Source organism: Solea senegalensis, linkage group LG11, assembly GCF_019176455.1.
Source record: "Solea senegalensis isolate Sse05_10M linkage group LG11, IFAPA_SoseM_1, whole genome shotgun sequence".
Lineage (NCBI taxonomy): Eukaryota > Metazoa > Chordata > Actinopteri > Pleuronectiformes > Soleidae > Solea > Solea senegalensis.
Window position 1 is genome coordinate 19,685,616 of NC_058031.1, and position 14,162 is coordinate 19,699,777.

The window sequence follows — 14,162 nt, forward strand, 5'->3', positions numbered from 1 at the left end:
TCCCTAAAGGGTTCTGCTCACTGCAGAAAAGAAAGGCCTATAATATAACCCTGACTTAAACAGTCAGACTTATTGTAGAAACAACCATAGTCTCCATCTCTGTTATAGAAGTTGAGCACAACTGCAGCCAATTCACTGCTTTGAGCACAGGGGCCATGGCTGGGGCTTGGGAGCCAAGCGAAGGGTCCAGTGAATTTTTCACGCCTCCCTCACCCACCACAACAGAGGCCTTGTCTTAGTGGGCACCAAAGGGACAATCCACCCACACAGGGTGCCAAGGGGGATGCCAGCGGGCATGCAGCCCAATCAGAGGAGACTTAGGAAGCAGAGTCCTACTCTCACATGCACTGGGTGGGTTTTATGAGTGGATCTGTGGAAGATGGACCCACAAACTGGCTCCCTGGGGACCATCCCACTATCTGGTTTAAAAAAATAAACAGGCCTTCAGTTGTCCCTCAGAAAGAAATATCACCACCGGACCTTAATAATTATCCACCAGACGAACAAAGCACAAGAAATGTTTATTTAGCTTCAGTATAGTGACTGTGAAATACCATACTGTTTGTCCTAAAGCAACCGTGACACCCTTTGTGTTATGGGAAAAACCCAAGACCATGACAAGGATGGTGCTGGAGTGATTGGCCAATCATTAAATTGAGAAAAATAATTCTAAGCAATTCTGTATATGTGTATATGTAGGCCGTGTGATAGACTGGGCATATTGTCTGCTGGGATTATCCCCCTCCACAAAGGAAGGAGATGGAGAATAGCTAATGGATGGATAGATAATAATGAATAATTGAAATAATAGTTTGATGCAGCTGTAATAGCCAGTAGGGCTGTTTGATGTTTTCGGATTGGTTATGGGTTAAATGCTTTGTCGTCACATATCTTTTAGCCTGTGTAAGTATGTGCTCCCACAAATGGAGACAAATTGTCACACACCTGGGCCTGTAAAGGAGTTAATGTTGAGCTGTTGGTTGGATGGTTAAACATGAGTTATTATGAAACTGATATAAGCCACTAAACAGAGCAGTCAACACTGTTTACTACTTAAAAAAACAACAAATATCTGAGTCATTTCGAGGGAGACCTCAGACAGGGTGTAATTCTTGCAGTCGGAGACAGACGTTTCTCTCTTCTGTGTCTCGGAACGACTCAGCAGAGGCTTGAAGAGTCACTTCACCTCGACCTTACCCCCTGCAGAGCCTTCAACCTAACAGCATTAGTCTCGCTCTTCTTTTCCCTCAGCAGCCACTCTACAGACTAATCATCTCCAGTCCTAATGGCAGAGACTGCCAGTAGTGCTGAAGCAAGGCCAGATGCATTACAGCTGCTCAAATGCCTTGCACATACACACACACACACACACACGCAGACACACACTGCTACCATGTATTACAGTTTACTCTGTCACGCAAACATTTTAGATGCGGGGGAAAACGTCCACGTGTCTGCAAACATACACGCCAGGCAAGTGTCCTCTCGGAATTCTCTTACAGTCTTACCCACAGGGGTAAGACTGCTTTTTGCAGATTACATGAGGTTGAGTTGATCATCTGAAACTCGATCTCCTCATCACACCCAGTCTTTATCCACTGTAAGAAAAGACATTTCTCTCTCTATGAACTCTGGATTGATGAACAACTATCATAAGTATAACATCCTGGGAATCAATTATGGATGATTGAGAGTGGGTGTGGCTGTTGCTTTGCATGGCATTTGAAAAAAACGAATCATTTTGTTAGTCTGACTGAAATAGGACTTGATATGTTAGTCCAATTTCTCAAAGTTGGACTAACACACCCAGATAATACAAATGTGTTCAGCTGGTCTCAGAATCAAGCCAGTCCGGGGTGCTTCACTAATGCGGCACAGTTCTCACCTCGAAGCTACTACCTGGAAATAATAGAAGACGCTGCAATACGGAAGAATACGGCAACAGCGATAGATAAAAAAATTATTGAGAAATGCTAAACTAGAAACCACCTTTTCCTAACAAACCGTAGCTGCACTTCATTGTGTATGGAGATGTACTGAAAGACAAGAGTGAAAGCCATATCTGATGTATGTGTGTGTGCCTGTTTGGGATGTGGTGGGCACTAAAGGGGGGAGTTTGCCCTAAGCCCACACATGGGTGTGTTTAGTTCCACATGATTTGGAGTGGAATGATCCGTTTAACAGTGAATAATGAGATGACTTTTCACTTCATTATTTACATTTTTTTTTGCCAGCCATGTTCTTCAGTTCAGGTGACCTTGCATGTACGCACTGCTCGTCCGTTAATTGTTTAATTTGTCATTTTAGAAAGTAACGTGTCATTTAGAAACATAGTCAGCAACATGGTTACTCGTGCACATGTCTGAATCTGTGAAAGAAGTTTGTTCCCCAGTTGGAAATGTGAAAAGACTGAAAATGATTTTCTAAAAATAAGCGTGCCATAATAATATTATGTAGTTGGTTCGGAATTCAGCTACTTTGGGCAAAGGTTAATTAGACACTCTATGCTGAGATTAACAGTTCCAGATTAATGTTATGAGTGTCAAGGTAAAGGAAATGTTATGAATTATCAACAAGTTTAAGAAACTGCTTAAATGTATCTAAGCTCTCATGGTCCATTGCATTGACAACAAAATTCTAAGTTATAAAGAGTAGACAAGGATGTGTAAAAGCAACACTCTGCAACCTCTGTCCATGCATTATTGTTAATGTTTGTTAAGTGGGTAGGAAAGGGTTTTTTGACTGTAACTTCATTTATTTAAATATTTAGAAATATTTATTTTATTATTAAGACTGTAAGCATTCATGAACTTCCAAATGTAAATGTGCAAGATTATAGCCATTGGCTATTTTCCATCTAAAGTCCCTAGGCAGGTTGATGTAACATAATTAACACATAAAAACAGGCAATAATGTACACACGGTGATCAACAGTGACAGCTATAATAAGTACCGCCACAAATAGGCATCCGTCATTAAAACGAAAACACTCTCACTGTTTACTATAGCAACATGTCCAGGAAAAGTGACATAGTGTTGTCTTTAAAAGGTAACCAGAATCAACTATTAGCAATATCAGATCACATCCTGTGTGAAGGTGAGGAGCTGCAATGTAACATAATGCATCTTTCAGAACAAGTGCAGTGGAATTACCGTTGAATTACTCTTGTATTACAGTTTCTAAAATACCCCGTGACATCACAAGGTACAAGATCACTTCAGGGGAGGCTTTGACACTTCTGCCTACATTATCCTCTATTTACATACAGCTAGATGTTATTGTCCATGGAGACAGAAAATGTATTTGTAGCTTAAATGTGTTTACACGCTGATAAGAGGAAAAAAAATATCAAACAAGAAGAATCCTACAGAAAACTACATCTAGGCTGAGGTGTGAGTGTTTTGCAAGGCTGCCACTGAGATGTTGATGTCACTCGTCACATGCTCATTGGTCGTCGAGGGAGAGGCCAACTATCTTGGCAAAGGAAGTGCACGGTTGTTATTTAAATTCAGTTTTGCATTGGGCCATAATTGAAGTTGCGCTGTGTTTACATGTTTTCCTTCCTCTGACTGTGCAAGGAAAACACATATCAGTCAATCAGCCTTTCAGAGTTTCCATGCTCTGCTCAGATACAATTAGTTGTGGCTGCAACACTGAATTATGAAGACTAGAATAATTAATGTGTGCATGAAGGATTAAAATGACTTCTTTAGTTGTGTCTTTATGCTTTCATTTTATAACTTGTTTACTTCTGTTAGTTACAGATTCAGTCATCTGTCCTCCTTTTTTTTCCTCTTCAGGGAACCAATCTGACAGATATCTGCACAGAGTTACTGCTTCATGGAAATCTTCTTAAAATCTCTGCGGGTAATATCCAGGAACGCGTCTTCTTCCTGTTCGACAATCTTTTGGTTTACTGTAAGAGGAAATCCAGGTGAGGAATGCAGCACTGGTGTGACTACTAACAGTTTCTAAAAATGCATTCATAAATACTTTTATTGACCAACTATTGTAAGGAAGCCAGCCACGGAAAATGGGAGCAAATGTCTAAATTCCTGTCTGTAGAGCCATTTTTTTCATTTGCAGGCAAAACTAAAACACCTACATGTGTCTGCAGCACCAAGTCTGTGAATGAATGTGCATGTGTTACAAACACAAGCTCTCTTCTTACTACTGCACTGGCACCTACGGATGTTTTCCCTGCCGAGTGTAACCGCCATGTTGTCCCATTTCCTAGGGCTTCTGGAAAGAAGTCCACCAAGAGGACCAAGTCTATCAACGGGCCCCTCTATGTGTTCAGAGGCCGAATCAACACAGAGGTGATGGAGGTGGAAAATGTGGAAGATGGAACAGGTTTGTGTTTGCCCGGCAGCTGTGCCGTTGGGTGCGTAGTTATATGTCCATTCATGCAACTCTCATGGGGAATTTGTTTTGCACATTTTGAAATGCTCACACACCTCTTTTTAATCCTGATGTAATGCAGCAATGTTTAGAGTTTATTCACATTCATATATCCTATGTAATATAGAAATGTACAACTGCTATTTTCCAGCAGTGCTAATTGTTATTTATCAGCTTTGTTCATTAAACACACCAAAAAAACTGACATTGAAACCGGATATGAATCAGGTAGGCTACATCTTGACAGTTTTGGGTGGAGTATCATAGCTACACCTAGTTTCAAACAGGATGTAGCCTGCAGACTCATGTGCCATCTTTTGATGTCAGCTACTGAAGTGTAACAGCTCTGGTATTGGTTGCGAATGGTGTGTCAGAGGTGAGCTGCTTTCTGCGTTGATACGATCGTCGCTCAGCTCATTGCGCTGTTGTGGTTTCGTTGCGAGGCACCGCGCCGGGCTTGGTACTTGTGCTATGTGCTGGTGTAGAAACGTATCTTCCTCTCACTCACATGTTTCCTCTTTTTCATCTTGCTCTCCTCTGCAGTGGCAGAATATTTATGCAAGCTCACGTGACCTTTTTTTTTTACTGCTTGTTGATGCCGGCGTTCACATTTAGGCTGCAGGGTGGAAAACCACAAAGAAAAACATGCCTTATTCGCAGAACTCACAGGTGCCACATTGTATACGCGATCACATGTGGGTCCTGTAGAACACTGATTATCTGATTACAAAGTAGAAAAGACATGAAATGTGGAAGTACTTAGGGTTATCTGCTGAACGCTCAAATGCACATGGAACTTAAAATAAAACAACAAGTTCCTTTTTATGAAAATGATGCCTGACATCTCAGAGCTCATACACTAAATACTATTCCGTGACCATAAGTCACACATTTGAAGACACTGACAATTTCCAGCTTGTACTTGAGACTTTAACTACGGTCCATCTTTTCAATCACACTGGCTAAAAGAGACCATTCACCACCACAGTATCTCTGTCCAAACCCGGGTTCCCTGCACTCCCAGAACAGCAGAGGCGGCTCCCTGTGGGGCCTGGAGTATAAGATCTATTTATATGACCTTTGAGCATGAGACTAATGTACCCCATTACCAGTGAACATTCATTATTCAGTAGCTGCTCACCTGCAGCTAAATGGATGATGAGAAAAGAGGAGTATGAGAGAGATTCTGTGGAGTCAGTGGAAAGATGCTGTTTTACTGCTCTCAGGGAGCATCATGTTTGTCTTTTTAATTGGGCTATAAATCATGGCTTGAGTAGTAAAACCTCATTAGAGATTACTTTTTATCATCAACTTTTCACAGCAAGTGTGATTTGATTATGCTTATTATCATGACTGTCTTAAGTTACCTCTGGGATGAGTGTTTACATAGTGTGTGTGTGTGTGTTTTTTGTCTCAGCATGAACATATTAAAAGCAAACCAGTTAAAAATGTTAAGTAGTTATTTACATTCTAATTATTTTGTAATCAATTTGAATTATGTGTATATGAATTGTTTTTAAATGTCTCCCTAAACCCCAAACGCTGTTAAAATTAAAGGCCTGCAACACTTAACGAAATAATAACTCTTTTAAGCTCAATATAATTATGTCTTTTAATTCATATCACAATGACCCCTCTTATTGTTCGATTCATCCTGTTTTGTCCTTGCAGCGGACTATCACAGCAACAACTACACAGTGACGAACGGCTGGAAGATCCACAACACGGCTAAAAACAAGTGGTTTGTCTGCATGGCCAAAAATGCCGAGGACAAGCAGAAATGGCTGGACGCCATCTTGAGGGAACGGGAGCAGAGAGAGAGTGAGTAGCACTTCTTATAATTGCCATTTTTTATGGCACTTCTGGTTTGTGTGACTTGCAGCATGAAACCAGTAAGCATTCCTTTATTTATACTCAAGAGAGAAGGGCGGGACACTGTAGTGTGGGCTGTGCTGTGCAGTGCAGTTGTGTTTTCTACAGTTGAACTCTGAATGTTGCTATGACCCCAGACAAACGAGCGATGTCTTGATGCCATTCTCAAGTATTAGATCAGAGCCAATCTGATCACTGACCACTCAATAGCTCAGCCATAGACTGTTGCAGGACTTTACTTGGGTTAGACTCAAAGTAATTTATCACCATTTTAATTTAACTATGCCTTGTTTGATCAGCTTCACTTTGTCCCCATTATTTGGTGTGTTGCACACCGAAGCACCAAAGCAGGTGAACGTCTCTAACTCTAACTGTGGTTTACACAACACTTGTGAGCTATTGTACATAATATAGAAGGAAACACTCTGGTGTCAATACGTGTTAAACAAACACGTAGAGAAGTGACATTGTCACCATTTTGGTCACTAACTAACGACATTAGCTACAGCTCGCTTTTCTTGTTCTCCTCTCTATCAGTGGTGCCTGCAGCCTCACAGTAGGAGTCTGTTCTTATTTCTGTTCTTTACGTTATCCGGGCAAATACAAGTATCAGACTGGAACTGCTCATCAGCAGATATTCAGTCGTAAAAAGATTGGCTGGTAGCGTAACTACAACCTTTCAGCCTGCCCTTAGGTGGCACACAGGAATGACTGTGCATGTGTGTATGACCCTGGATGGATGCAGTATTTGTTCCTCACAGTGACGTCCCACATTAAACCAACTGCCTGCTTTTGTGTCACAAATAGAGGCTTAGGTGATATGACATTCACAGAATTGCACCGGATGAATTGTGCACGTGGTAGAGGCTGCTGTTTTGTCTGTTCTTCACTTTCAAGGGAATCATTGCAGTGCAGGTATCTGGCTCATCAAAGCACTGTGTGGCAAGTGCCTTTAATCAGATCATGTCTCATTCACAAACAGCAGAAAACGCTATCTTGGTCAGATGCTTTAAATAGAAGTGGAAAAATAAAAGAAACATACGGGAAGTACATTTACGTAAGACACTTCACCTTTAATTCGTCGGAGTCTATTTTTAATAATTTCAATAATCAGTTTGTTTTGCAGCCACACAGTGAATCTGGAACTAATTTAAATTGGCGTAGAAGCTCTAAAGTTTAAGTGGTCTCATCCAAAAGTCCACTTATGCACCGATGGAAAAGTAAAATCTCCTCCACCACTAAATTAAGATTAGTAGTGCAAAATGATACTCTTGTTGCTGCCTAAATTGTTTTCCCTTCATCGTGCAACTTCCCTCTATTGCCTTTAAATCTGTCCCCACCTGTTCAGCACTGGCCATCTGTCTTTGTTATGTCCTGTGCATTAAACGGTGTGAAAGGCTTTAACCACATTTGGGGCAGTACACAACAGGTCACCTGATAGCTTTGATGCCTTAAAATCAAAAGTGTATCCCTGAAGTTGTTGTTGAAAATAATGTTTGCCGATTATTACTGTGTGCACTTCACTGATGTAGATATGCACATGTGTAATGTACTGTTTTTGTTTTTGTTTTTTAAACGTGCCATTTTAAACCATGTTCAGTGAGTGTTTGGCAGCAAAGGTTGACATCTGCAACATCTGATCCTTTGATGAAAGGGTTTTAGGGTACAGATAAGTATGAAGGAGTGCGCTACAGCTTGTGGTGTTAAGTTTCGACCTGGCGGAAATCGACCTGAGGCTAACAGATGCCTGATCAGTCACAGTGCCCAATCCCCACACTCACTTTCAGTTACCCTCTCCACGCTCAACTCTGTGCTTCCCATTCACTCAACCTCTTTACTCCAGTCTAGACAGTTTCATGATAACGTTTAAATGCCATAAATTCCGGCTGCAGTTTTTTTTTTTTTTCATGCATTATTGCATTTACTCACAATTTAATGTAGTTCAACGTATTGCTGTGGTCCTTCCTTATGTTATATACATGACTCACTTTGAACCTCTCAACAGGCTTAAGTTGTCCATTAACTGCCAGCTGGAGGTGTGCTGTTGTGTCATTGTTCTCATGGAAATTAAGGGGAAAATGTGTGGGTGTGTCAGATAATGCAGCAGCGTATTAGCTCATGCCAATGAGACCAGGAAGACGAGAAGCTGCTCAAGACAAACTCTGACAGCTGGACCAGAGGCTGAGGGGCCTCAGCGCTGGACAGACCCCGTCTGTTGTTCAATGACACTCATTGTTTAAGTGTACTCCAGCTGCTGTCAAATGCAATATAACCCCACCTCTATCACAGGCTGCCAGTGCAGATTGCTGGAGACTCAATGGGAAAATTGGCTTTAAGTGCTTGCCATTTAACTGTTAACATTGCTTGTCCCACCACACTCAGTTTTACTAGACCGACACTTGCCACTTAAATTACTGTTAAATTACCTTTTTAATTGAGGAAAAGACTGACCGAATACTGAAAAATGAAAATAATTGATTGTCCCCATTCAAATTAGGAAGATTAAAAGACTTAGTGGCATTAAAAAATGGAAGGGGCAAGAAAAGGAAAATAACAACCCTTGTATATTGCATTAAATTATCTAAAAACAGCATGGCTGATATGATATATTTTGTTCAGCAGTGTACTTGCCTTGTTTTCACGTTAGTAACCTTTTCATCACGTCATCTGCTTTGCCCTCTCTGCTGTAATTACCAGGGCAAACTCCTTATGAAATTTCAGAGCGAGGAAGCTGGAAATATTTTTACACTACTAGTTAGCCTTTGTGTGTTGTGTTTGGTATTTCTCTGTATTTGTCACTGATGATCATGACTACTCAGTGTCGTTAGCTGCATGATCTACCGCGGGAGCTCTCCCTGTATAGATCGAATGCACAGAGGCATCAGACAAGACAACAATTCCCATCATTCCACATGCTTTTTAATGCTTGAAAGGTTTAGTCTGCCATCCTTGATTTAGATTCCAAGTTAGATCTGTGTCCAGATATTATTATTATTTGAGATAGAATTGATCAGGCTTATTATAGCTGCCTGGTAATTGAGAAAATGTTTTAATCAAGTTGAGTCAGGCAGCTTATGGAGTCACAGTGCAGCAGATTTGAGTCGCCTAAAGTCAAAGTATCACAAGAATAGTTCAGAAATTCATTAATCTTCACAATGGGCTTAAGCAGCTCATACAGCGCATTCCTTGCCGCAGAGGTTTTACTGGGGCAGCAGGCCTCACAATGGGCCCTCACATGCTCTACTTTACCATAGAGGAATAATAGTTAGCACAACAGCACAGGAACAAGATCAAGATAACCCTGTCCTCCTGAACCTTATTTACTCTAAAGACAACTTGTCTCGAGGAGATTAACATCTTGGGTTTGTTTCAGAAGGTTGTGGGAGACCCAAGCAACCATGCTCTGATCCTGGCTTCACTCCATATGCACAATACCAGAACACAACCAGGCTGTCGATGCAAAGGCCTGTTTGTCTCCTGTAACAACACCATGACAGCCTTTGCCTTTTGGGTCATTATGTGTAAATACTGTAGCTATAGAAAGCAAGTTGACATTTGTGTCCTGTTATGGGTGTGCTGTGTTTTTCTTGGCATTGAGATGCAGCCACTTTTCTGGACTGGGATTCTCCCTTCCCTTCTTCTGTCAACACTCACCACCAAATATTTTCTCCACATGTAGGTTAAGTGAATAAAACATGTCAAATCTTCTTGAGTCAGATTGGTTTTCTCTCTTTTGTTTTGTAGGTCTCAAACTGGGAATGGAGCGGGATGCCTATGTGATGATTGCAGAGAAAGGAGAGAAGCTCTACCACATGATGATGACCAAGAGCCGGCACCTGATAAAGGATAGACGCAGGAAGCTCAGCATTGTGCCCAAGTGCTTCATGGGAAAGTAAGTGCATTTGCCTCCTTGGTGCCTGATTTCCTCTGGTTCCATTTCTGTGACTGCAGTGCCATGCTGTTCACAAGGGGGGTGTCTTTACAAATTGTTGTTACGTAAGATCAGCATTGGCTTTCAAAAAGAGCTGGTATTCAGCCTCCCCACATCCTGGCAAAATGCCTAAACTCTGTAATGAGCCCCGCTCATAGTCTCCTCACATGGGTCATAGTAAGGGCCAAGTTTCTCCACACACACACACACACACACACACACACACACACACACTTGTATCATCAAAAACACACACTCACACATTCATTCTTTCATCATCAGAGGACCTTTAACTAAAGCATTGCAACAATCCATTTGCCTCTCTGTCCCCTGGATGTTTCCCTGCAGTGAATACACAATGAGAGTCTTGCCTGTGTTTCTCTCCGTTGCTCCACACACACCCACCAGCAGTTGTGCGATATTGAGTCACAATTAAAATTCTTTCCAGCTCCACCTTGAAGTGAAGATAAATAAATAAAACTGTGCAACAATGTAATGGGGACTGATGTCTGGTTCTTTTGACCAGTGAAGAATCATTGATGTGTGTAAAGTTCTGCTACCGTTGCCTCTCAGTTTTACTACTTAACACATACCCCTGATTTAATTATTGCCCTACATGTAAATGTAGTGGACAGACAGTAACAGTTTATTGACTCACTGCCAAGAAGTAAATTTTAAAGAGCTCTGCATAAAAATAATGGTGCTTCTGGGAGATCTTGTTGTGTTTTTTTTTGTTGTTGTGCCTGACGGACTTCATTGAATAGTCAGAATCATGAGATTTTTCCAGGAGTAACATTCTGCTGATGCATTCTGTGTGTTGGGGTGTGACAGCAGCCAGCACCCACGTCAGAGCGTTGAGTATTTGATAACCGCTCATTATTACTGTCTTAAATAGGATATAGTGTTTAATCTTCCCATTCACTCACTCGTAGGTCAGAGTTCAGAGTCGGTGCCAGCACAGTACCAGATGGTTTAAATTTCACTGTTTGCCAACCTGTCAGTAATTCCTTCCTTTGCCTCATTCATGCAGTGTCACTGTTGTTTGTCGGCCTCCTTCACTCAGTCTCATTCCATTTTCAACTATCAACCACTTTCCTCGCTCAGCCATTTCCTGCAGATGAGTGCAATCTCGCATTAGCTCCGCATTTGTCTTTTTGATGAAATTAGCGCCAGGCACAGTTTGAGTGCTTGTTGCATTAAACAGAGACGCTGACTGCCGGTTTGATAGATCCCTATCACCTTGATAGAATAATTCCATCATTTGTCTTCCATCTAAATGGGCAAATGGTTTGTGTTAATACACTTTACATTTCCCTTTTTTTGTGCCAGTGCTTGCCGAGTATCATCATCATCGTCATGGGGTATTTTGAGTTGTGAAATATCATGTCCTCACCTTCAAAGAGAAGATCGTACGCTAGAAGAAAATGGAATTAATTCAGAGTCTAACTCTTTTGTCGCTTCCACACTTCCTGAATATATTTTCTGTCCCTCGTGGGAAAATACATTTGCTCTGGTTCAATTCCATACAATGTGAAATTTATAAGCAGCCACTGTGTTTCAGTGTATACAACCGCAGCTAAAATACTTATGTGCTGCTGATTTACACCCTCATCCCACGATGCTATACACAAAGGAAAATGGAGCTGGAACAAATTAAGATGAATGGTGAGTGGTAAAGAGAGGGAAGAGCTTAGAAAACACATTAAATGTTTAGAGACGCACTTTGTGTTTTTTCTTTGTTGAACTTAATTTCCTGTGGAAATTGAAGTCCCTGTGTGGCGTCCATATTTTCATCGGCAAACACAGCAGAGTACATTAACTTGTCTTGTACACGCACTGCTAAATCAGTGCATGTTCCCATTATATTCCCATTAATGAACATGTAGAAGGACAGCAAACACCTACGGAAAATTAAGAAAGGCATCGGGAGTGAACCCTTTTTATACAACTCATATCATCTTTTGTTATCTTGTTAAAGGGTCTTTGAGTGACCTGGAAAGCGCTATAAAAATCAGAATTATTATCATTATCATTATTATTGTTATCATTATTAGTATTATTGTTATTATAACAGATTAGAGCATGTACCTGGCAGAAAACAGGAGAACAATGTTCTGTGAGGGGACAAAAACAAGTGGCAGATGGACCAGTGTCCACATTTCTCAATGAACTTACACACACTGAAATCGTATGCCCGTAAGTGACTTTATATATATACACACACAAATATACACCTTGTATCCTATCAATGGAAATCCACAAACCACAGATTTCTTGCACACATGCATGAGCACACATCCACACCCTTGCCCTCCCCGGTCCACTGCTCCTCATTATCCCGCGAAGTTATGTTACTCTGCAGCATGAAAGATGTGGCGGGGAAGAAGAAGAAGAAGGGGAGAATGCAATTTTCTTCTTCAAACATTTGTTCAGCGCACACAGAGAGTGAAAAAGCACGAGCGGAGCCGTCGGAGTGCTTGAAGTCAGATGGTTGGTCCATGTTTCAGAGTAGTTTCAGAGAAAATGATTGTCTCTGTGTCCCTGTGGTCACAGCAGTTCAATAAACTTGCAGCCGTCGTATCCCACACTGACGACGTTAAACAGCCTTGTGCTCAAAGAGCCAGGTTGTGTCACACGAGCTAAGCTGAGTGAAAATATCAGGATTACCTTGCAAGACATACTACTATGTAAACACTACATGCATCATGTATTTCATCATTTAAATACTGTACATCACATTACACTATATTGCCCTTGGTAAAATAATGTGAATGTAAACATATATAGTGATTTAGTGGCACCCACACTGCCTTGACTGTAAAATCATGTGCATCAGCAGCACAGCATGGATCCAGGATTTCCAAATCAAAAGAGTGAACAAATGATCACTTTGAGCTGCCACACCTCTCACCATGTACTTTTTTGTCTTGTGTTCCCAGTGAGTTCGTGTCATGGCTGATAGAGAGTGGTGAGATCAGTAAGTCTGAAGAGGGAGTTAATCTGGGACAAGCCTTACTGGAAAATGGAATCATACACCACGGTGAGACCCAAAAATAAAAAAAAGCATTCTCACTCCCCTCTTATATATAAATCTCTCCATCTTCTATTCTTTGATGGTTTTTACTCCTTGTACGTCCTCTTGTTATGATTTAATGTTGTTTTTTTCCACCCCTTCCTCTCATCTTGCTTGTTGTTTTCTTCTCTGATTTACATGCTCCTTCTGTAATTGTTTCAATCACTCATTCTTGTTATGAATGTGTCCCTCACTTCCTATGCAACATCACATGTGAGGACAGTTCATTTTAGAAATGCACATCATTCAAAAGAATACCGGTGGTAAGAACAATTATTATTGAAATACGTCTTGTTATGTTATTTCCGCTTCCCTGATTTTGTGACATTGGACCCTGCTAACCAGAATTATTCTGTTAACGAAAAACGTTTCAAAACGAAACACGCACACAAGCGGCTATAAATAATGTATGGACATGCTTGTTCAGAAGGTTGCTGACGGGGATTTTGTACATTTGCAATTGCAAACCACTGTGACCATTTCTACCCACTGCCCTTCCAGCAAAATTCGCTGAGATCTAACGTTCATATTCCTTAATACCTGTGGAAAATCCCCTGAAATCCGCCCTCACAGGAGCCCACAACCACAGAGAGATACAGTAATGACACACAGGGCTCTGTGGGATAGCATTGAGGTTTTGTGGGCAAACTGGAGAGGCTTGTGCCCCGCAGGCAAGGTGTAGAGATTTACCACCAATGACAAGTCAGACGCAGACAGGTTATGTGACAGAGAAGTGAATATAATCTGCCTTTCTACAACTACTGAGATGTGCATTATATTTTTTTTTTTGAGACATAAAGGAGAGACAATCAACCACATGCCTTTATATTTCAAATGCAAACTTTATCCAAGTAGTTGTACATGTTGGAGCCTGTAAACACCCC

General features: G+C 41.1%; 1 protein-coding gene across 2 annotated transcripts in view; it reads left to right on the plus strand.

The window, feature by feature from the left end:
• Nucleotides 1-14,162, plus strand: part of prex1 (phosphatidylinositol-3,4,5-trisphosphate-dependent Rac exchange factor 1) — a 75,716-nt gene that overhangs the window by 28,985 nt on the left and 32,569 nt on the right. For both annotated transcript variants that reach the window (XM_044038191.1, XM_044038192.1), the window contains exons 7-11: nucleotides 3,802-3,935; nucleotides 4,239-4,354; nucleotides 6,074-6,223; nucleotides 10,019-10,166; nucleotides 13,145-13,245. In XM_044038191.1, coding sequence (XP_043894126.1) covers nucleotides 3,802-3,935; nucleotides 4,239-4,354; nucleotides 6,074-6,223; nucleotides 10,019-10,166; nucleotides 13,145-13,245 — 649 coding nt within the window. The remainder of the gene's footprint in view (nucleotides 1-3,801; nucleotides 3,936-4,238; nucleotides 4,355-6,073; nucleotides 6,224-10,018; nucleotides 10,167-13,144; nucleotides 13,246-14,162) is intronic.